We start from the raw sequence: 22,117 nt of genomic DNA, 5'->3' as shown, positions 1-22,117 counted from the left end.
TGTATTTATTATTGTAAAACGAATTAGGTTTTCTAATAATGTTATAATTGACTTCCCTTCTATAGGTCTGTGGCCCCTAGAACAGGTACGCGTATTCACAGAGCGTGTAAAAGCAGTTTTAAAAGCGATTAGAAATGAAAGACATTTTATCATTGCGTTCTGTGTTTAGCATACAATAAAACAAAATTTATTTCATTTGAATTTTTATAACAATGATCATAAATGTAGAATCAAAAATGTGCAAATCCACTGTTCTATGTGAAAATAATTTAACGTTTCTTCCATATATACAACAAAAGAAAGGAAAATATTAATTTAGGGTGGGGTTTTTTTTAATTTAGTTAAAACTATTCAGTTTGATTCTCATTAGAATTTGTGTGTGTGTTAAATTTGTCAATCTCATGTGAACATTTTAGGCCCATCTTGACAGTCTATTTTCCGAATTAATTAAATCATAAAAATATGTATTAAAATATTCGCGTTTTTATTGTTGGTCAGTATATATATATATATATATATTATTGGTGGAAGCAGTAGTAATAATAATAGTAGTAGTACTTTTGTTAAACAGTTGAACGATTTTGTGTCTAAACTTTAGTATTTTAGGAAGATAATTCTCTGGTATATTGTTATATTATTTTGATGCTTATTTTAAAATATCATATTAATTTCCATACACTAACTCATTTTGAATTAGAGGGGCAAAATAATAATTGTAGTAGTAGTAGTAGTAGTAGTAGTAGTAGTAGTAGTAGTAGTAGTAGTAGTAGTAGTAGTAGTAGTAGTAGTAGTAGTGGTAGTAGCAGTAGTAGTAGTAGTAGAAGTGGTAGTAGAAGTACTAGTAGTATAAGTGGTAGTAGTAGTAGTAGTAGTAGTAGTAGTAGACGTGGTAGTAGTAGTAGTAGTAGTAGCAGTAGTAGAAGTGGTAGTAGTAGTAGTAGTAGTAGTAGTAGTAGTAGTAGTAGTAGTAGTAGTAGTAGTAGTAGTAGTAGTAGTAGTAGTAGTAGTAGTAGTAGTAGTAGTAGTAGTAGAAGTGGTAGTAGTAGTAGTAGTAGTAGTAGTAGTAGTAGTAGTAGTAGTAGTAGTAGTAGTAGTAGTAGTAGTAGTAGTAGTAGTAGTAGTAGTAGTAGTAGTAGTAGAAGTAGAAGTGGTAATAGTAGTAGTAATAGTAGAAGTGGCAGTAGTAGTAGCAGCAGTAATATTTCCTTTTGTTTTGGCTGTCTCAAGTATTATAAAGAAATCATTTTAATATCACATTAGATTTTATTTGGGAGTGGGGATTTTTCATTTGTTTTATTTGTTGTTGATGATGTCTTTGAGAGGGAGAGGTTTGCTTGTTGTTGTTTTTAATGGGGTGGGGGTTGGCTCCTTTGAGTTATTGTTTGTTTTGTTTTTTTAATTTAAAAGAATAGTAAACTTTTCAGCAAATATCTTCTAAACGTATTTCCAGTATAATACACGTAACTGGTCCATTTTTACATAATTGTAATAAATAAAAGAAAGAAAATAGAATAAGAAAGAAAACAAAACAAAACAAAAAGAAAAAAGATTTAAAAAAAAATTGTGATGACTGCGGTCTACTTTTATCAATATGAAATTCATTCATCAATACATTGATGTACTTATTTATTCAATGGATTTAGTTTAATGTCATTTCTGTCATTAGGGTTGCCAATGGAAACTGGAGCTAGTGTGTTTTCGGTAACTGTTCTATAGTGTACACACATTATAAATGATTATTGTGAAAGAAACGCCGTGTTTGCGCATGTCACACAGCTCACTCTGTGTACAGTATTTGTATTTGTTCATTATATTGTAAAGTCAGGGATCGAAATATTCAAAGACTATCAAAAATGACATTGTTTCCCCATATCCTTTAATGGATAATCTAGACAGTTTTGGAGTCTTTTATGACTTGGGTATATAATTTACAATATTTACAATTACAGAGTAGCAAAGAAAGAAAGAAATTCAGTTACTTGTTTTTGATTGTAAACATATTTTATTGTACAAAGAACAAAACAATTGGGCACAAGTTTAAAAACTTACGAGGCCCTCTTCTATATACATACCATATACATGGCGACTATAACATAGCTGTATATTTAAAATACATTTAAACAGTCAAAGATAATGTCTTGTTAAAATGCATTAAAGTGTTATTGGTATGGTGAAACCAGAGTTTGTCTTAGATGTATACACAATAAGGAACTTTAAAATACATAAGAGGAAACATCAGAGATAAAATATTGGTAAATATATGATTGTAGAAAGAATAAGAAAGGGCAGATATCGAAAGTGACTTCTAATTTGGGAAATGTCATCAGTGAAAAAAGAAAAGAAAGAACGAACAAGGAATAAATGAGATTTTTATGCAATCTTAATATAGATGGGCGCTAAAATTAAAACAAAAATTAAAAAGTAGTAAACAAAAAATGTTTTGAAATTTCTTAATATAGATGGGCGCTAAAATTTAAAAAAAAATTAAAAAGGGGTAAAAAAAAAAATGTTTTGAAATCTGTAACATCTCGCTAGAAGAAACCTGCATACGCACGTGTATTACATGTGTTTTTCCCTGCTTCCACTTCCTTTTCGAACGTGCGACCTTCGAGGTACAAAGTTAGTTTGTTCTTAGCGTCATCACCATGGCAACGGCGCTCGCGGTAAATAACCAGCGACCTCCCATTGTCGGAGCTCGTGTCACGTTACTATAGAGCAGAAAACTCGAGCTCGTCACGAGATTCGATTAGTTCTATGTTCTTGATAAATTACAACATGAGGTGGGCTTAAAAAAAAAAACACCTCTAGTTTCGAGTGGTTCATGGTCTGAATGCTCGAACTGACCAACTGTTTCAAAACGAATAGCTTGTCCATATAAACTTGTCTTTTAAAACAAAATATATATATAAAAAATTCATAAAAACTAAACAAGAAACACATTGTTCAAAACATTACATTTATTAAAACGAACAACGTAGACCATTACATATAGTGAACTGTTTTATATCACACACATGACATATATATACACACACAGTATAGTCAGTGCTCAATACAACAGACGTTTTGTTAATAATAATTTGAAATTTAGTCAAACACACCAGCAGAAAAGAAAGAAAATATCACAAGTATTATACTGTAAAGACACACCAAGTTTAGAACGTTCACTTCCGTTTTTAAGTTAATATGGTCCAGGGATATTTGGCGAATCTTTCCAGATTGAAAACCAGGTCAAAATATACAAAAGATGATTAAAAACTGTCATGAGATACATCAGATGATTAATAGCTAGGTCTTTGTATGTATCAGATGATTAAAAACTAAGTCAGGATATACACAGGATGATTAAAAACTATGTCAGGATATACGTCAGATGATTACAAACTATGTCAGGATATACATCAGATAAGGGCCTAATTAAAAACTGTCAGGAATTACATAGGCTGATTAAAACCTATTTTAGGATATACATCAGATGATTGAAAACTATTTAAGGATATACATCAAATGATTAGAAACTATTTAAGGATATACACCAGATGATTGGAAACTGTTTAAGAAGTCTCCCATTTGATCATTTCTGGAAACGTTCATAGTCGATTTGCTTTAGCTATTATTTATTTTTAATCTTATTTATTAAACAAATTTGCTAAAATGATACACATTTGCTTTTGACCAGATACCTTTGATAACATTATTATTATATTGACATTCGTGTCTGATGATTTATTTTAAGTGTATTGGGGTTAATCCCACAGACATGCCTACACTTCATGTCTGAGTAAAGATACGGATCTCGTCAATCGTTCAACTTCACAAGCAAACATCATTTTTATTATTAATTTTGTTTATGTTTGATGGCTGGCTTCACACGGCATGTCTTGTGCGATCACTCTCAAAATAACGACCGACAAACTAATGTTAAAACAAACATTAAAGCCACAGCCATCTAGGCCGTATTGACAACAAAAAAACCCACACAAGATTTTTATAGTTCGCGCCTCAGTACGCACAAGTCCCTTTACTCGACGCGAACCTGGTGTTAATTAAAATGGGCCACAATTTCCGTTGCCAGGCAAAAAGCTCCGACGAAGTTGTGTCCTGTCGTACGAAGTAGCTGTGTGTCACCTGTCGTTTTGTATCGATCTGTATCGATTAGAAAACAAATAAAAAGAGTTCGTTTCGTCCTGTGTGCAACCGTAAGAAGTGGCCGTAATTACATTCACAACCTGTGGATAGTGGTTTATTTTATTCATTTGGGTTTTTTGCTGTTTCTTCTTTATATTGGTTATTGTTTTGTTTTAATGTTAAAGTCATATGAGAAATTTTGTAAATGTGTTTTGAGGGTGTGTGTGTTTGTGTAGGCTTCGGGGGGGGGGGGGGTGTTAAAGGCTATAGCTAGTATGTGTTCATGTTAAATTATTAAAAGATTAAATAAGATGTAGAATATTTTAGTATAGTTTTCATGTGCAAAACTTTCTAAGATTGGTTTGTATATTTTAGATGTTAATTTTACATTTCTAAAAGTTTAAATATAAACATATTAACATTCAATCTCCTTTTGTGTTTTAATTTAGCAAATATACGTTTAGAAGATTTGTTTTCTCGTTTAAACTATAAAAAAAAATAATAATAAAGGTGTAAAGTTTAATCTGTCTAAGTATGAATTTCTTGCAAAATATTTTTTTTAACAATTTGATTCGGAAGTGATTTATTACTTCAGTTTAATGCTTCCAGGCTTTTGAAAAAAAGAGTATTCTCCCTTGGTTCATTTCTTCAAACAACAACGTGTTATTAGCTGTTTGTTCTACAATTTAAAAAAATGTCAACAACATAATCAACACAGGAACGTGTATTTTATTTGAATCCATATAATATAAATGTTTTGGTATATACTATATGGTATCTAGTATACTTGTAACTATGAAAGTGTTAGTGGAACTATATTTATAATTTTAATACACCGATACTCATCATATATAGTATTCTGATTTAAGTACATAACGTGTTGTATTTCAGTTATATTTATTTACCTATACTATTTGGATATTCATTATAAAAACAATATTGTCTAAAATTATAACGATCGTCTATAAAGGTTTTACTTCTTTATCTTTAAAGGAACAAAAATGTTAATGTCTTTAAAATGTATATCACTTTATAATGTCTAGTGTAGTAATAAAAATCAAATATATATTTTATTTTATTTTATTTTCGTGTGTGTAAAGAAAATAAAGGAATAAGCAGTGTTAAATATCGTTTATGTTGTCTGTAGTCTATACTGAACGAACCTTAGAATACCTATATATCAAATGAAATGGCAGAACTTCATATATTTTTTGAAAATGCACATTCATGTATATTCAGAATTTATATTTAAATTCCATAATATTCATATGCATTTTTATGTGTTAAATTTCGACAAACTTGCAATGTGTACATCGCAGTCCTAGTCACAATAATAATATTTATATTTGAATAGTAAAACCACGACAAATATTATCAAGCAATAATCGAGCTTACATGGGCGTATTATTTGGATTTTGATATCCAGTGTTTGACAAAGACCCTTGGACAGATTTCGTCTGTGACCTTTGTGTACAAGATAAATATTGATACAGAGATCATCCTGATCGGGTTACTAATCTCGGCGACAAATCTCGCCCGACTCACGGTAAACCGCCTTCATTCTGACTACGTAACTCATGAATATTAATTTTATATTCGTGTCATTTTGTATGTGATACCCAAGTTGGAATTTTTTTTCAGATGATAACGTATAACTATATAATGCGTAGGTGTGTGTGTGTGCGCGCGCGCGTGAGCGTGTGTATATATATATGTGTGTGTGTGTGTGTGTGTGTGTGTGTGTGTGTGTACACGTGTGTATGCGTGAGTGTAACAGCGTGAATACTAACAGGACAATGTTGCCACAATATTAAAATGTACTAAATGATAGTGTCAGTATAATACTATTAATAGTAACTACACTGTTTGTATTTTATAACAGGCTTTTGAGGTTTGGTTCGGCTATCTAATATGTAATCATTTATGATCAGCAATGTGAATATTAGTTCTTCCTTTAAAAAATATTTAAAATATAGAAATGCCTAAAAGTAGTTTTAAGAATCCTTTTTTAATTAAGTTTTACATCATTTTTAACTTTGTTGTGTTTTTTTATTTTTAAAATGGATAGTTTTAAGTCAAAGTCTTGTTTGGATTTCATCTTTCATAATGATATGTAGGTTGCTGCATGTGGTATGCTATTACTTGAAAATAGGTATATAAAAGCAACAATCTGTTAGCCTGCGTTGATTTTCATGCATGGCATATTCAGAAATTTTGTACAAAGACGGATATAATAAATGCATTAAAATGCATGCAAAGGTGAATGGTAGTATGTTTTCTCAACGCATTGTAAGCTATTTATTGTAATATCATATTTAAACCGAAATTTTCGGATATCAAAACCTTAAATGTCATTTAAATAATTGCACTATTTTTGTTAATATATCTGAACGACAAAATCGCTATCCGTGATCAAGACCCTATCTCGGAACTGTTTTTGTTATTCATATTTTTGGTGTCTTAGCTAAAACTCAGCCAGGAAGTGACTGATGATATAAAGCAACCCGTATCTATGGGCCTCAGCCAGGAAGTGACTGATGATATAAAGCAACCCGTATCTATGGGCCTCTTGCTAATGTCTATTTATCAAATTAAATCTCAAACTATCAGCGAGGTTTTTTAATCTTCGAGATAGCGTAGAATAATGGGACGACCGTGACCTTGGAGTGTTTGATAAAACTGGGGGTTCACTGGCCAGTCTTTGCGTGGGATTACACAACGTCTTATCCGAAATGGGTGTTTGAAGTCTTGACTCTGCACCTCCAACCTTCAGCGAGATAAATTCACAAACAACGCCCCCTGGGACACCAAGTGCTGTTGACATTTTACCCACTGACAACTGTAGGCTATTTTAAAAAAAATTGTGAGTCTGGATTCTCAAATGCGAAGTCTCGGTGCATTTTTAGATCTTCCTAGAAAACTGTATGGGTTACTCACCAGTCGGTTTTTTACCGACCAAACGGTTGTGGAAATGTCACGTTTTTGATGTTGATTTCAGTTGTGGTTGCGTTTTTTCTTCTTTCTTTGTCGTGTGGGCGTGGCCTAAATATGGCACTGACGTGTCATGGCATCTGTCTTATGACCGAGAAACTAAAAAAAAACCCGGATGTTCAGTATGTTTAGGTTCATGTTTTCCACCAATTAGCTCGTGACTAATTTGTAAACAGAATTTCGTTGTTCATCTCCCATTTCTTACATATATAATTGTTTTAATAATATTCATCATCTGCGACATCACAGCCATCATCATTGTTATCATCACCAGCATCATCATCATCATCATCATCATCATCATCATCATCATCATTATTATTAAAATAATAATAAGAATAACAATAATCATTTTGGGTTATAATACTTCCTAATGATGATGATGATGATGATGATGATGATAGCATATAATAGTAATAATAGTTATTATTATTATTATCATCATCATCATCATCATCATCATTATAATTTTTTTAATTATTATTATTATTATTATTATTATTTGGGGTTAACAGTGGAAAATATAATACTTCATAATAATGATGATAATAATAATGCATAATAATAATAATAATAATAATAGGCCTATTAGTAGTAATAATATTCAAAATATAAATAAACTATTATTACACTGATTGTGCATAGTAGTAGCAACAATAACAACAATAACTACAATAACAACAATAATTACAATAACAACAATAACTACAATAACAACAATAACAACAATAACAACAATAACTACAGCACTAGTAATAACAGTACATGTTGTAGTGATAATGATCAACATTAAATGTTTTCAACTGTAGCTCAGTATTTCTGTATTTTACAAATACAGTATAAACAGGAGTTGACTATATATCGTATCTTCTCATACAGTTTACCTTAAACAATAGAGGGTTTTTTCCTACTTTATTGCATGCAATACATTCGCAGTATAATAGATACGTGTGTTTCGTGTGTTACGAGCACGTGTTCATAAAATACTACACAGACTTTCTAGTGTTATTTAACTTGTGTAAATTGTTGGTAAAGTCCATAGACACTAATCATGTGCATAATAGCATTGACCACATAATGTGCAAACACGGGTTTGTTTGCAGGGGTATTTACAACACGTTTTCTTCTAATTACTGCAAAATGTCCTCATGTATGGCTACGTCATGTGCGTTCGTTTGTAAATATTTCCCACATGTAAACAAGTAATGGAAGCTTTGTGTGTATATGTTGACATGCTTCACGTTCGGTAATTGCTCAATGGTTGCGAAGTAAATATGATTATATCATGGGGTTTTTTTTTATATAGAGCATAAATGAACTGTTTCTTTTATTTTCTTTCATGTTATTAAGAAAGAGTCAATATTATAGTGTAACTGGGTTATTTTATTATTAAGGTTTATTGACATAACAAATCATTTTAAAAAACCTAAAAAGGATTAGATTTTTAAAAACTATTTATTTTATTTTATTTTATTTTATTTTATTTTATTTTATTTTATTTTATTTTTGTTTTTGTTTTATTTTGTTTTATTTATTTATTACTTTTTTTGTTTGTTTGTTTATTTATTTAATATTTATTTATTTATTTTATTTATTTTATTTATTTATTTATTTATTTATTTATTTATTTATTTATTTATTTATTTATTTTCAAAATGTATCTGTGTGAGAGTAATTTGTTTCTTAACATAGTTTATTTTAGTAATATTTTTGGCAATAAAATATATTGTTGTGTTAATTTACTAAATAAAAGGAGACTTTTTAATAATTTAAGTCATTAAGAAACGAATGTATTAATTAAAGTAAAATCGTAAGCCTTTATATTTGCTGTACGAATATTCTTATATGACGAACTCTAGTTTAAATAGTATTGAAGCAGAATTATTGTAATAATAGTAATAATTTGTTTATGAACAACAAAACAAAGAAACACACACACACAAAATTGCTAAATAAAAAATATATTCATTAATTTGTTTAGAATGTGCAAATAAAACATTTAACTTTATTTTTAACATAACCGTGTGGTAATTCCCAGCAGCCTATAATTATTCCTTCAGAACAGAGGAAAAACATCAAGCTTAAAACCGATTTTAACGATATAATTTAAACTTAGCACATCAAAAATAGATAGTTTTAAAAGTTAACTCTCAGTATAAAGTGCATGTATTTAGCTATATTGTAACTTTATATTATAACCACCAGCTAAATCCCAACAAACTGACCTAAAACAAAACTCTTCTCAACAGAGGCAAACTCAAAGACTAAATTTGAAGTAAACGCAACTTCTAATCCTCAAAATATACACATGTATACTTGTAGATACTTTTAATATTTAACTTCAGATATAAAATATTTAAACTTCATTGCAGCGCAATCACCTAAAATATACAAGCAGTATAAAATATAAATTTTCAGTGATTATGAGTTATGTTTTCATTAGATTAAGCCGTCAAAATCTCAACGCTCGACTCATTCAGGTGGCGGAGTTTTGTTCAAATATGTTTTAACCGACTTGTTTATATTATAGTGGTTTACATCTTAAGATAACCTTTCAGACGATTGTGAGATAACAACCTCGATGAACTGACTGAAAACAATGTCTACGATCTCTCTGTGTTTTATTACGCTGCTATGTCACTAGTTTTCTACATTTCAACAGTCGTAGTGCGCGGAGGGATTTTTCGTGGCACACTTATCGTTGTGTGTTTTGTTATTTCCTAAATGCTGCTTGTTTCATTTGCTTAGCACTTTTTACCCCTGTGGAGGCACGCTTCGATGGGTCGTTATTAAGTGTCGCGATATAGCCTTGTAAATATTTATTTTTGATAATACTGTTTAATGAACTAACAAATACCATCTCTCTATTGACAGACTACCGCCACTTCGCTAGTTTTTGGCAGCCGCCATCAGCACACTGGCTCTACTCAACCTGAGTCGGCCTGGTTCAGGGTGAGACGACTCTGCAACACTCTACCTGGAGACAAGGGCACTCGTCATCAAAGGATGCCCTTTCCTCGCCCCGGATTCATCTGCGCACTCTCAAAGGAAGCTCAGCCAAGGTAACGTCTAAACCGCGGACGGAAGCTCTCGACAACGCCCAGTCGCTCATCTCTTTCGATTTCTAATGTACTTTTAACAATGATATTAAAATTATAATTTAAAATATGTCTTTATTATTATTATTATTATTATTATTATTATTATTATTATTATTATTATTTAATCCGATTATATTTGATGTGTATAGCACATTGCATACCTGTCACCTGTCTAAGGTCTAAAGGTCTAAAATTAATGAGCTACTCTCGATTCACTAATATCAAAACCTATATTAGCTCGGCCATTTACCTTTCGACCGACCGTTCAAAATTGCGCCAAATTCCCTCAATCAAAATTGCGCACCCTTTTCTCTTTGGCATTTAACTGCTCCATTCAAATTCCATAGCACCACCACCACCCCAACCCGCCTGCTACCGATTTGATCGGGCTGCTGGTGCTCCCTTGCACCTGCCAGTGCAGGCGGTCCCTCCTCTCCCCTCCCCCAACCTTTCCTGTCATGGACGGAGGAGCCGGCCAAGGCCGGCTCTTGTGCCCACGACAGGCGTGCGCTACAACAGCTTGTTCTGAATGTGCACGTAAAAACCCTATGACATGACATGACATGTCACCTGTCTGCCAGATAAGGGTATATTTATTTACACCCATATACGTAGATGCAGCATTTTAAATTTAAAAAATGTTTAGTTTGTAGCCATTTTAAAAAGCATTCAGCGAATAAATTATTTTTTACAATTTACTTGCTTAGACCATCTTTATAATCAATGTAATATCTCAGTATCGATTTTTATCTAAAATAATTTCATATGTTCGAATTTAAACGACATTTGAAATAATTCGGTCAAAGATTATTCCAAATGTATCTGTGCAATGCTTTATATTTAAAGAATGTTCAGGTATGGTATATATTTTTTCAAAAACAACAGAAAAAGGCAGAACGTGTTAATTTTGTTGGGGTTTGTGTGAACAAACAGGACGTCTTGCTTGGGCTGAAAACTCAGGATTGTCTTTTTTAATTGATGAACTTTCAATTTATGTTTGGCTTTACCTTTCAAAACTGTTTTAGAAATGATGCTTTTACTATCAATTTACAGTAAACATTAACTGAAATAATACGGTAGAATTATGTTAATGTGATTTATTAATTTAACATCAGAATCGTACGGTTGTTGACCGATCGGTTTATTGCTTGAAAAACCCCCACCGTAGGACAAAAGAGATGCGAATACTAATTTCGTTCTATTTAATTTATTTAAAATTATTCAGTTAGATAAAATCCCATTATTTTATTTTTCCTTCTATTAAAATTATCAATATCTTATAATTAAATTTCCGTTACATTCATTACAATATAACGCCATCCCATTGGTCCAGACGTAGCAACGTGAGTTTGTTCAATTCTCGATGAACGTAACAATTATGTCGTCAGTGAACGACATATCTGATGACGTCATTTTATATGGGCAAGTTGTCTTATTGAGCGTTATTGTTTATGGACCAAAAATAATTCAAAATAAAGTATGAAGTTTTAGTGTTATTATTGGCAAGTATGTTTCAAATTTAATTATAAGTATTGTCTGTTATTTTTTTAACGTTAATCTGGATATGAACAAAACAAAATCATCCGCAAACTTATGTGAGAACGGCTTCGCCGATTCACACAGTTTGCGGATGATTTTTTTTTATATTAATACCCCGATGAACATAAAAGAAATAACAGACAATCTTTAATTTAACATTTTACAGTGTATATAGCAAAAGAAATGTATAGTAAAATAATCGCTTTTCTTTTGTTCAGTATAGTATATAGTTTTGACGGTGATAATGAAATATTTCTGTACTTTATGCTCAAAATGTTGACTATTTACTTCACCACTGAATGTATTTACTAAAATAAGCCTCTGTCATTTGCATAAAAAAAAAGCAATATTATGTATATTCAGACTGAATATGAAGAACACGTGGTGTTTTATGTGCATGTCATATTTACATGTACTATATTAACGTCATAAATAAATGCAAAAGACCATCCTACGGCAAGTTCAGTATTGGCATCTGTGATGTAAGACCACAAATCTATATGTGTAGGTAGTCCTATAATTGGATGTTTTTACCAGATGGTCAAGGTGAATGCTAAGGTGAACGTTTCATGGGACATGCATCACGTTTACCGGTGAGGCACAATCAGTGTCATGGGAACCGGCGGGCCGAAGAAGCTTGATCCCCCAAAAATATAGTTTTTCGTTCTATATAGACCGCCCCACATCACACATTGTTCATATGGGCCTGATAATGATTCAAAGACAGTTACTGTACAAAAAAACCCACATATTTAAATATGCCTTCGTTTTCTAAGAGGGGTGAGACGTAGCCCAGTGGTAAAGCGCTCACTTGATGCGCGGTCGGTTTGGGATCGATCCCCGTCGATGGGCCCATTGAGCTATTTTTCGTTCCAGCCAGTGCACCACGACTGGTATATTAAAGGCCGTGGTATGTACTACCCTGTCTGTGGGATGGTGCATATAAAAGATCCCTTGCTGCTAATCGAAAAGAGTAGCCCATGAAGAGGCGACAGCGGATTTCCTCTCTCAATATCTGTGTGGTCCTTAACCATATGTCTGAGACGCCATATAACCACAAATAAAATGCGTTGAGTGCGTCGTTAAATAAAATATTTCCTTCCTTCCTTCGTTTCCTAAGAAGATTTTTTTTTAATAATAAAACAAAACTAAAACACAGTCTTTATTATTATATTATATTATTGTTAAATATTTGAAGTTATTTGGGGAAAATATTTTTTTAAGAATGAGAATGAGAAACCATCTTTATTCAGTAATTTTCCAGTTCATTTTATATAGCGCACAACAAGCATCTCTTAATAATGGTAGCAAGACTGCGAAATACAGTTTTCAATATTCTATAGTGTATGTTATAACTATACACTTTAGACGCCTATCAACTATGTGCTGATACTTTTGTAAACTAATGGGGGGGGGGGGGAGACAGGTATGCACACAGACAGACAGGCAGTCAGGTGGGTGAGAAGACGGGTGGGCGGCTGGGTGGATGGTGCGTGTTAGTTTACTTGGCGCTGACAGGTGAATTGGGATTGGATGGTGGAATGCTAAGCTGGCGTGGTGGCGGGCTGGGCGACAGGTACCTCTAGCCTATACAACAACCTCGTAGGCAGTGCAGTGGTTACACAGGCGCGTGTGCAGGAATTTCAGCAGAGTGGGGTATAAACTGGCGACCGAACTTTATAGGGGAAGGGGGGGTCCAGTCATGTTCTCCCGAAAAGTATATTGAAAAAAAGACAATCTGCTAGAAAAGACTGGGATTTCGACCGCCAAAATCATCTGCCTGCACACGTGCATGTTACATATAAAACAAAAAGATTAGTCTTATATATACTGAACAACAAAAGAAGAGCGAAACATCTAATATACAGTTGAATCCCGTTGGTTCGAACCCCGTCCGTGCTCCAGAAAGTGGTCGACCCATCGAATAGTTCGACCTAACCATTTCCGTCAATATCGTGTAAGTGTAACTCAGGACTTCGTTTTGGTTCGAGCGTTGCGATGTATTCGACCCTTCTGAGTTTGACTCAACGAGATTCTACTCGTACAAATGTATATATATTTTATTTTTCATAATGAAATGTTTTCGGTAAACAGATATCCAAAATGGGTATAAACTGTTCACAAGATAGTGATCATATTAATAGACATAAAACTAAAGGGATTGAAAATGAATATATATATAAGGAAACCGTATTAATATTTGCGTTTATTTTGTTGTTCAGTATATAAATATGGCATTGCCCACGATGTTGTTGTTGGTTGGGGTACCTGCGGACAGAACTTGAGGGTGGGCAAACGGGCAGGTAGACAGACAGGATGGCAGCCAGACACACAGACAGACAGACATAGACTAAAAGAAACGGGCCGAGTTGGCGAGGATGGAGAAAATAAAGAGGGGGACATTGAAGTTGGAGAGATGTTACAGTGAGAGATAGAAAGACAGACGAACTCCAAGAAAAACAGCAAGAAGAAGAAGAAGAGAAAAAGGAAACGACAACGAAAATAAATACCCAATGTTTCTAGTACCCTATTTCAGCCAAAACACCCGGCAGTACTAGTATCAGATGCCAGGAGTAGAGAGATGAATCAAATTTTCTATTTGATATATTATTATCATTTTTATTTATTTCTGAACAAGTTTCTTATACCCTAAAATACTACAAATTGGTCTATTTCAACCACACAACGTGACTGTAGCATAAAATAGGCGTAGTCCTATGCGAGTAGTACCTACTAACATATGTAAATATACGTGTAATTATGTACGTAGTGTGAGGGGGGCGGAATAAGCGAATGCACGTCGCCCGTTCGCTTCGTCCCTCGCCAGTAGTGTGGGTAATCAGATGATGTGGCGCGGGATTAAATGAGAAACGTGACTTTTTTCCTGCTCTCGTGTTTACATACACTGGTGGCTAAAGGTGATATTCGGTACCGGACAGTATTAGACGAGAAATGTCTTCTAGCCGGAAGGTGTGTGCTACATACAAAAATGTCACATGGACCCTGTTAATTGTTCGTCGGGTACATGTATACGGGTAGAATTGTTCTTAGATTGTTGGTAATTGTAACAGACCCCCAGAAACGAAATCTTGCGTTCGTGGGGGGCGGGGGCGGTGGTGCACAATCTCTAGTGCGTGGACCTCAGTCTCCAGTGGGGGAGGCTGAAGCCAGATGTTTATCTTTATATATATATATATCTTTGACCTGGGGCGGGTCTGTATAATCAAAATATAGAGTGATAAATTATAATGACAAAAGAAAGATTTGCGAAATTTGTAAGTAAATGTGTGAGTAACTGAATAAATAAATATATATAAATAACGAACGAACGAACGAACGAACGAACGAACGAACGAACGAATTAATTAATTAATTAATTAATTAATTAATTATATAATTTAAAAATAGTAACTAAATCAATAATTGATTAAAGGTAATTAACATTATGAACTATTTTGTAAAACAGACAACTCTTGTAAAGACAGACAACGCTTGTATAAAAGACAACTCTTATAAAAAGATTTGTTTTACAAAACAAACCTTTAAAACCCCACTTGTATATTAAAAACAATTACAACAACAACAAAACATATTGTAGGGTGGGAGAGGAGGCTCAATGGGTAGGTGTAAGGCCACTACACCCTCTTCTCTCCCACTAACCAACTAACAACTAATCCACTGTGCTGGACAACCACCCAAGATAGCTGATGTGTGTGCCCAGTACAGCGTGCTTGAACCTTAATTGGATATTAGCACGAAAATAAGTCGGACTGAAAGTATAAGCAGATTACAAGCACGAAAATAAGTCGAAATGAAAGTATAAGCATATAACTCTTTGAATAAAGAGACAACTCTTGTAAAGACATCTTGGAGAAAATGTGTGTGTGCCTGTGTCTCTGTGTGTGCGTGCGTGTGCGCGCGCGCGCGTGTGTGTGTGTGTGTGTGTATATTAAGCTACCAGGAGTATTTTTTGCCTGCAGAGTTTCAGCACCATCTCTTTTCTTTTTCATCTCATTTCCTTTTTTATCAATATTAAACTATTCTGATGTCATGTAGAATGTTTTACTTATTTTCTCTCAGTAAAATGACAGCAAGCCTTTTGAACTTATGTAAATAAACCAGTTAAATCAAAAATCACCAGAATGATTAGTTTTTCTGTTAAAAGAGGAAAGAGTCTCACAAGCTACTCCATTTCATTAAGATTACTCCGCCCAATTACCGCCAGTATGTGTCTGAAGAATATCTACCGCATGGTAATCAAAGATGGTGAGCCAGTAAATGGAGGGATTTGCGAGCGCAGCACCAACACGTCATTGTTGTAAGGCACATTTTAATCATAAAATCATTATGGGGGAAAAACCCTCTTCTTTTGTCTTCGTAATGTCAGTTTGTTTTGCTGCTGAGCTAAATCGGGATTTACGACAATCGCATTGAGAAGAGGAACGAGCCCCGATTAGTTCATATTAAAACGCGGACGAGTATCGAATCCTCGGAATGATTTCCTCGGATTAGGTATGACTATGTCGGACTATGTCGGCTCCTAAAATCCAGTCATTTCTAATTGGCTTTGATTTTAGCTCAATGTCGGATACGCGAGGTCGCCATCTTGCAAGCGATCGTCTGCCCGAGCCGTGGGAGTTCGATCTCCCACTCAATTACCCGCGCTCTTTTCTCCTCGCTAGGCGCAAATTATTTCAATGAGACTATTTCATTTTCGGTCCATTCCATAAGTTGGTTTCTGCGAGGATAATGGATAGTGATTTTATTGCCAGGACAATGTGTTTTTCAAACGTTCGCATTGTCGGCGCTGCACGTTCCGCGCGTGTCGAGCCGGGACGCAGTGAAAGCTAGCAGCTCGTGACACGTGCGTGGTTTTGTACTGGGCGGAAGTCCAGACTCGCTCAGTGACATGTTCCGGAGTGTCCAGCTCGATCCATGCAGAACGGCCGTGTAGCTCTCTGTATACAGACGGAGACGTCACCAGGAATCGTGCATTTGTCTCTCTTTTTTCATCTTTTTATAAAAAAATTGTATTTGTTGAAAAAAAAAAAATTAGCATTATTGTAGAAAGAAAAAGCTTGTTAATCCAGTATTCATTGAATCTGAACAACAAAACTGTAAATACATGGTCAGGGCCGTATCTCTGCACAGTGCAGCGTCGAATGGGTATTTGGCACAATAGTGGTTGATTCTATGAATCTCAATCTAGTGCCTCGTCTCATCTATAGGAATAAAGCCACACCCGATGAGATCCTTTACTGGAGATTTCATCCCGCTTGCACCGCGAAAATGGGATTGCCACTACCAGACTAGTTTACTAAATCAAAACTACCACAGCGGTTTTGAAGGTGTCAGTATATGTTGTTTTGCTGGTATCTTTCCACAACAATGTCATTAAATATGATTGGATAACTATTATGCCAGAATATTTAAAAAGCAACAAGTAACAGTTCTAACTACAAACGTTATTTATTTTATAACTGAGGTTTGGACTTGGGTCTAAATTTAGTCATGTTCCAGATTTGATCCCATGGGGAGGGGATGGCACTATAATTATTAATCAATGTCTGGACCTGTTCATTCTTTTTTTGGATAAAATTTCATTTTATATATTTAAAAAGCAACAAGTAACAGTTCTAACTAGTACTGTTCCAGATTTGTTCTTATGGAGATGGGAGGCACTATAATGATTAATTAATGTCTGGATCTATTCGGGGTATTTCTTTGGATAAAATTTCATTTTGATTAGTACCCCCCACCACCACCACCACCCCGGACTCCCCCACCAATTTCATCAATTTTGGAAATCGTTTGAAGTAAAAAAAGAAACTTCAAAGATTACTGTATTTCGCTTCGTATAGGTGTTTTTGTGCGTTTTACACATGTCATTTCATGCAGTACGGATTTCAAGAATTCTTAAGATGCAAATGATCGCCTTAAAACAATCTTTTGATCAAATAAGCTGATATCAAGATCATAAAGACTTGAGTTATGATTGAGATATTTTAGATACACGCCACTGAATGTATGTATTAACTGGTCTATTGAATTGCAACTTGGACGCCAGCAGTCTAGTTTTTCAAATGAATATTGGGTTCTTTATTCACCTGAAGTTAAGCATTTCAGACATCAGTTCGCATTCCAGAATTGGTTAAGATTACAACGGTGTGTGTCTTTGCCATGGTAAAAAGGTGAAAACCTTTCACTTTACAAACCCCGATTTGCGCACATTTTAGCATTCCGTATATCTGTATCAGACATCTGGTTTGAAAGCGTGAATTGGATTTTGACTTGACCTTACTGACCTGCAATAGGCTATTGGTGAAACAGTAATACTGGTATGTCATCGAAATGGAATGCTAAGACGAGAAAGTGTTTCAGTTATACAAGTAACAGAGGTGGGTCACACTCGTCCTCGGGTTTCAGTCATACAAGAAATGGAATGCTAAGACGAGAAAGTGTTTCAGTTATACAAGTAACAGAGGTGGGTCACACTCGTCCTCGGGTTTCAGTCATACAAGTAACAGAGGTGGGTCACACTCGTCCTCGGGTTTCAGTCATACAAGTAACTGAGGTGGGTCACACTCGTCCTCGGGTTTCAGTCATACAAGTAACAGAGGTGGGTCACACTCGTCCTCGGGTTTCAGTCATACAAGTAACAGAGGTGGGTCACACTCGTCCTCGGGTTTCAGTCATACAAGTAACAGAGGTGGGTCACACTCGTCCTCGGGTTTCAGTCATACAAGTAACAGAGGTGGGTCACACTCGTCCTCGGGTTTCAGTCATACAAGTAACAGAGGTGGGTCACACTCGTCCTCGGGTTTCAGTCATACAAGTAACAGAGGTGGGTCACACTCGTCCTCGGGTTTCAGTCATACAAGTAACAGAGGTGGGTCACACTCGTCCTCGGGTTTCAGTCATACAAGTAACAGAGGTGGGTCACACTCGTCCTCGGGTTTCAGTCATACAAGTAACAGAGGTGGGTCACACTCGTCCTCGGGTTTCAGTCATACAAGTAACAGAGGTGGGTCACACTCGTCCTCGGGTTTCAGTCATACAAGTAACAGTCAGGTGGGTCACACTCGTCCTCGGGTTTCAGTCATACAAGTAACTGAGGTGGGTCACACTCGTCCTCGGGTTTCAGTCATACAAGTAACAGAGGTGGGTCACACTCGTCCTCGGGTTTCAGTCATACAAGTAACAGAGGTGGGTCACACTCGTCCTCGGGTTTCAGTCATACAAGTAACAGAGGTGGGTCACACTCGTCCTCGGGTTTCAGTCATACAAGTAACAGAGGTGGGTCACACTCGTCCTCGGGTTTCAGTCATACAAGTAACAGAGGTGGGTCACACTCGTCCTCGGGTTTCAGTCATACAAGTAACAGAGGTGGGTCACACTCGTCCTCGGGTTTCAGTCATACAAGTAACAGAGGTGGGTCACACTCGTCCTCGGGTTTCAGTCATACAAGTAACAGAGGTGGGTCACACTCGTCCTCGGGTTTCAGTCATACAAGTAACAGAGGTGGGTCACACTCGTCCTCGGGTTTCAGTCATACAAGTAACAGAGGTGGGTCACACTCGTCCTCGGGTTTCAGTCATACAAGTAACAGAGGTGGGTCACACTCGTCCTCGGGTTTCAGTCATACAAGTAACAGAGGTGGGTCACACTCGAGGTGGGTCACACTCGTCCTCGGGTTTCAGTCATACAAGTAACAGAGGTGGGTCACACTCGTCCTCGGGTTTCAGTCATACAAGTAACAGAGGTGGGTCACACTCGTCCTCGGGTTTCAGTCATACAAGTAACAGAGGTGGGTCACACTCGTCCTCGGGTTTCAGTCATACAAGTAACAGAGGTGGGTCACACTCGTCCTCGGGTTTCAGTCATACAAGTAACAGAGGTGGGTCACACTCGTCCTCGGGTTTCAGTCATACAAGTAACAGAGGTGGGTCACACTCGTCCTCGGGTTTCAGTCATACAAGTAACAGAGGTGGGTCACACTCGTCCTCGGGTTTCAGTCATACAAGTAACAGAGGTGGGTCACACTCGTCCTCGGGTTTCAGTCATACAAGTAACAGAGGTGGGTCACACTCGTCCTCGGGTTTCAGTCATACAAGTAACAGAGGTGGGTCACACTCGTCCTCGGGTTTCAGTCATACAAGTAACAGAGGTGGGTCACACTCGTCCTCGGGTTTCAGTCATACAAGTAACAGAGGTGGGTCACACTCGTCCTCGGGTTTCAGTCATACAAGTAACAGAGGTGGGTCACACTCGTCCTCGGGTTTCAGTCATACAAGTAACAGAGGTGGGTCACACTCGTCCTCGGGTTTCAGTCATACAAGTAACAGAGGTGGGTCACACTCGTCCTCGGGTTTCAGTCATACAAGTAACAGAGGTGGGTCACACTCGTCCTCGGGTTTCAGTCATACAAGTAACAGAGGTGGGTCACACTCGTCCTCGGGTTTCAGTCATACAAGTAACATAGGTGGGTCACACTCGTCCTCGGGTTTCAGTCATACAAGTAACATAGGTGGGTCACACTCGTCCTCGGGTTTCAGTCATACAAGTAACAGAGGTGGGTCACACTCGTCCTCGGGTTTCAGTCATACAAGTAACAGAGGTGGGTCACACTCGTCCTCGGGTTTCAGTCATACAAGTAACAGAGGTGGGTCACACTCGTCCTCGGGTTTCAGTCATACAAGTAACAGAGGTGGGTCACACTCGTCCTCGGGTTTCAGTCATACAAGTAACAGAGGTGGGTCACACTCGTCCTCGGGTTTCAGTCATACAAGTAACAGAGGTGGGTCACACTCGTCCTCGGGTTTCAGTCATACAAGTAACAGAGGTGGGTCACACTCGTCCTCGGGTTTCAGTCATACAAGTAACAGAGGTGGGTCACACTCGTCCTCGGGTTTCAGTCATACAAGTAACAGAGGTGGGTCACACTCGGCCTCGGGTTTCAGTCATACAAGTAACAGAGGTGGGTCACACTCGGCCTCGGGTTTCAGTGATACAAGTAACAGAGGTGGGTCACACTCGGCCTCGGGTTTCAGTGATACAAGTAACTGAGGTGGGTCACACTCGTCCTCGGGTTTCAGTCATACAAGTAACTGAGGTGGGTCACACTCGTCCTCGGGTTTCAGTCATACAAGTAACAGAGGTGGGTCACACTCGTCCTCGGGTTTCAGTCATACAAGTAACATAGGTGGGTCACACTCGTCCTCGGGTTTCAGTCATACAAGTAATAGAGGTGGGTCACACTCGTCCTCGGGTTTCAGTCATACAAGTAATAGAGGTGGGTCACACTCGTCCTCGGGTTTCAGTCATACAAGTAACTGAGGTGGGTCACACTCGTCCTCGGGTTTCAGTCATACAAGTAACTGAGGTGGGTCACACTCGTCCTCGGGTTTCAGTTATACAAGTAACAGAGGTGGGTCACACTCGTCCTCGGGTTTCAGTCATACAAGTAACAGAGGTGGGTCACACTCGTCCTCGGGTTTCAGTCATACAAGTAACAGAGGTGGGTCACACTCGTCCTCGGGTTTCAGTCATACAAGTAACAGAGGTGGGTCACACTCGTCCTCGGGTTTCAGTCATACAAGTAACAGAGGTGGGTCACACTCGTCCTCGGGTTTCAGTCATACAAGTAACTGAGGTGGGTCACACTCGTCCTCGGGTTTCAGTCATACAAGTAACAGAGGTGGGTCACACTCGTCCTCGGGTTTCAGTCATACAAGTAACAGAGGTGGGTCACACTCGTCCTCGGGTTTCAGTCATACAAGTAACTGAGGTGGGTCACACTCGTCCTCGGGTTTCAGTCATACAAGTAACAGAGGTGGGTCACACTCGTCCTCGGGTTTCAGTTATACAAGTAACAGAGGTGGGTCACACTCGTCCTCGGGTTTCAGTTATACAAGTAACTGAGGTGGGTCACACTCGTCCTCGGGTTTCAGTCATACAAGTAACAGAGGTGGGTCACACTCGTCCTCGGGTTTCAGTTATACAAGTAACAGAGGTGGGTCACACTCGTCCTCGGGTTTCAGTCATACAAGTAACTGAGGTGGGTCACACTCGTCCTCGGGTTTCAGTCATACAAGTAACAGAGGTGGGTCACACTCGTCCTCGGGTTTCAGTTATACAAGTAACTGAGGTGGGTCACACTCGTCCTCGGGTTTCAGTTATACAAGTAACAGAGGTGGGTCACACTCGTCCTCGGGTTTCAGTTATACAAGTAACTGAGGTGGGTCACACTCGTCCTCGGGTTTCAGTCATACAAGTAACAGAGGTGGGTCACACTCGTCCTCGGGTTTCAGTTATACAAGTAACAGAGGTGGGTCACACTCGTCCTCGGGTTTCAGTCA

General features: G+C 37.0%; 1 protein-coding gene across 5 annotated transcripts in view; it reads left to right on the top strand.

Moving 5' to 3' along the window:
• Positions 1-10,285, top strand: part of LOC121370961 (hepatocyte nuclear factor 3-beta-like) — a 56,510-nt gene extending 46,225 nt beyond the window's left edge. For 4 of the 5 annotated variants that reach the window (XR_005957755.1, XR_005957756.1, XR_005957757.1 and 1 more), the window contains exon 2: positions 9,994-10,285. Coding sequence is in view for 1 of the 5 variants with exons in the window: in XM_041496520.1 (XP_041352454.1) it covers positions 9,994-10,055 (62 nt within the window). In the remaining 4 variants the exon portion in view is untranslated. Of the gene's footprint in view, positions 1-6,929; positions 6,992-9,993 lie in introns of those variants that run through there. The other variant, XR_005957758.1, reaches the window with a different exon arrangement.
• Positions 10,286-22,117: the final 11,832 nt, after the last annotated feature.

The sequence above is a fragment of the Gigantopelta aegis genome, chromosome 4, assembly GCF_016097555.1.
Source record: "Gigantopelta aegis isolate Gae_Host chromosome 4, Gae_host_genome, whole genome shotgun sequence".
NCBI classification, from domain to species: domain Eukaryota; kingdom Metazoa; phylum Mollusca; class Gastropoda; order Neomphalida; family Peltospiridae; genus Gigantopelta; species Gigantopelta aegis.
Note: the sequence above shows the minus strand (reverse complement) of the source record. Positions and strands in the feature narration are given on the sequence as shown.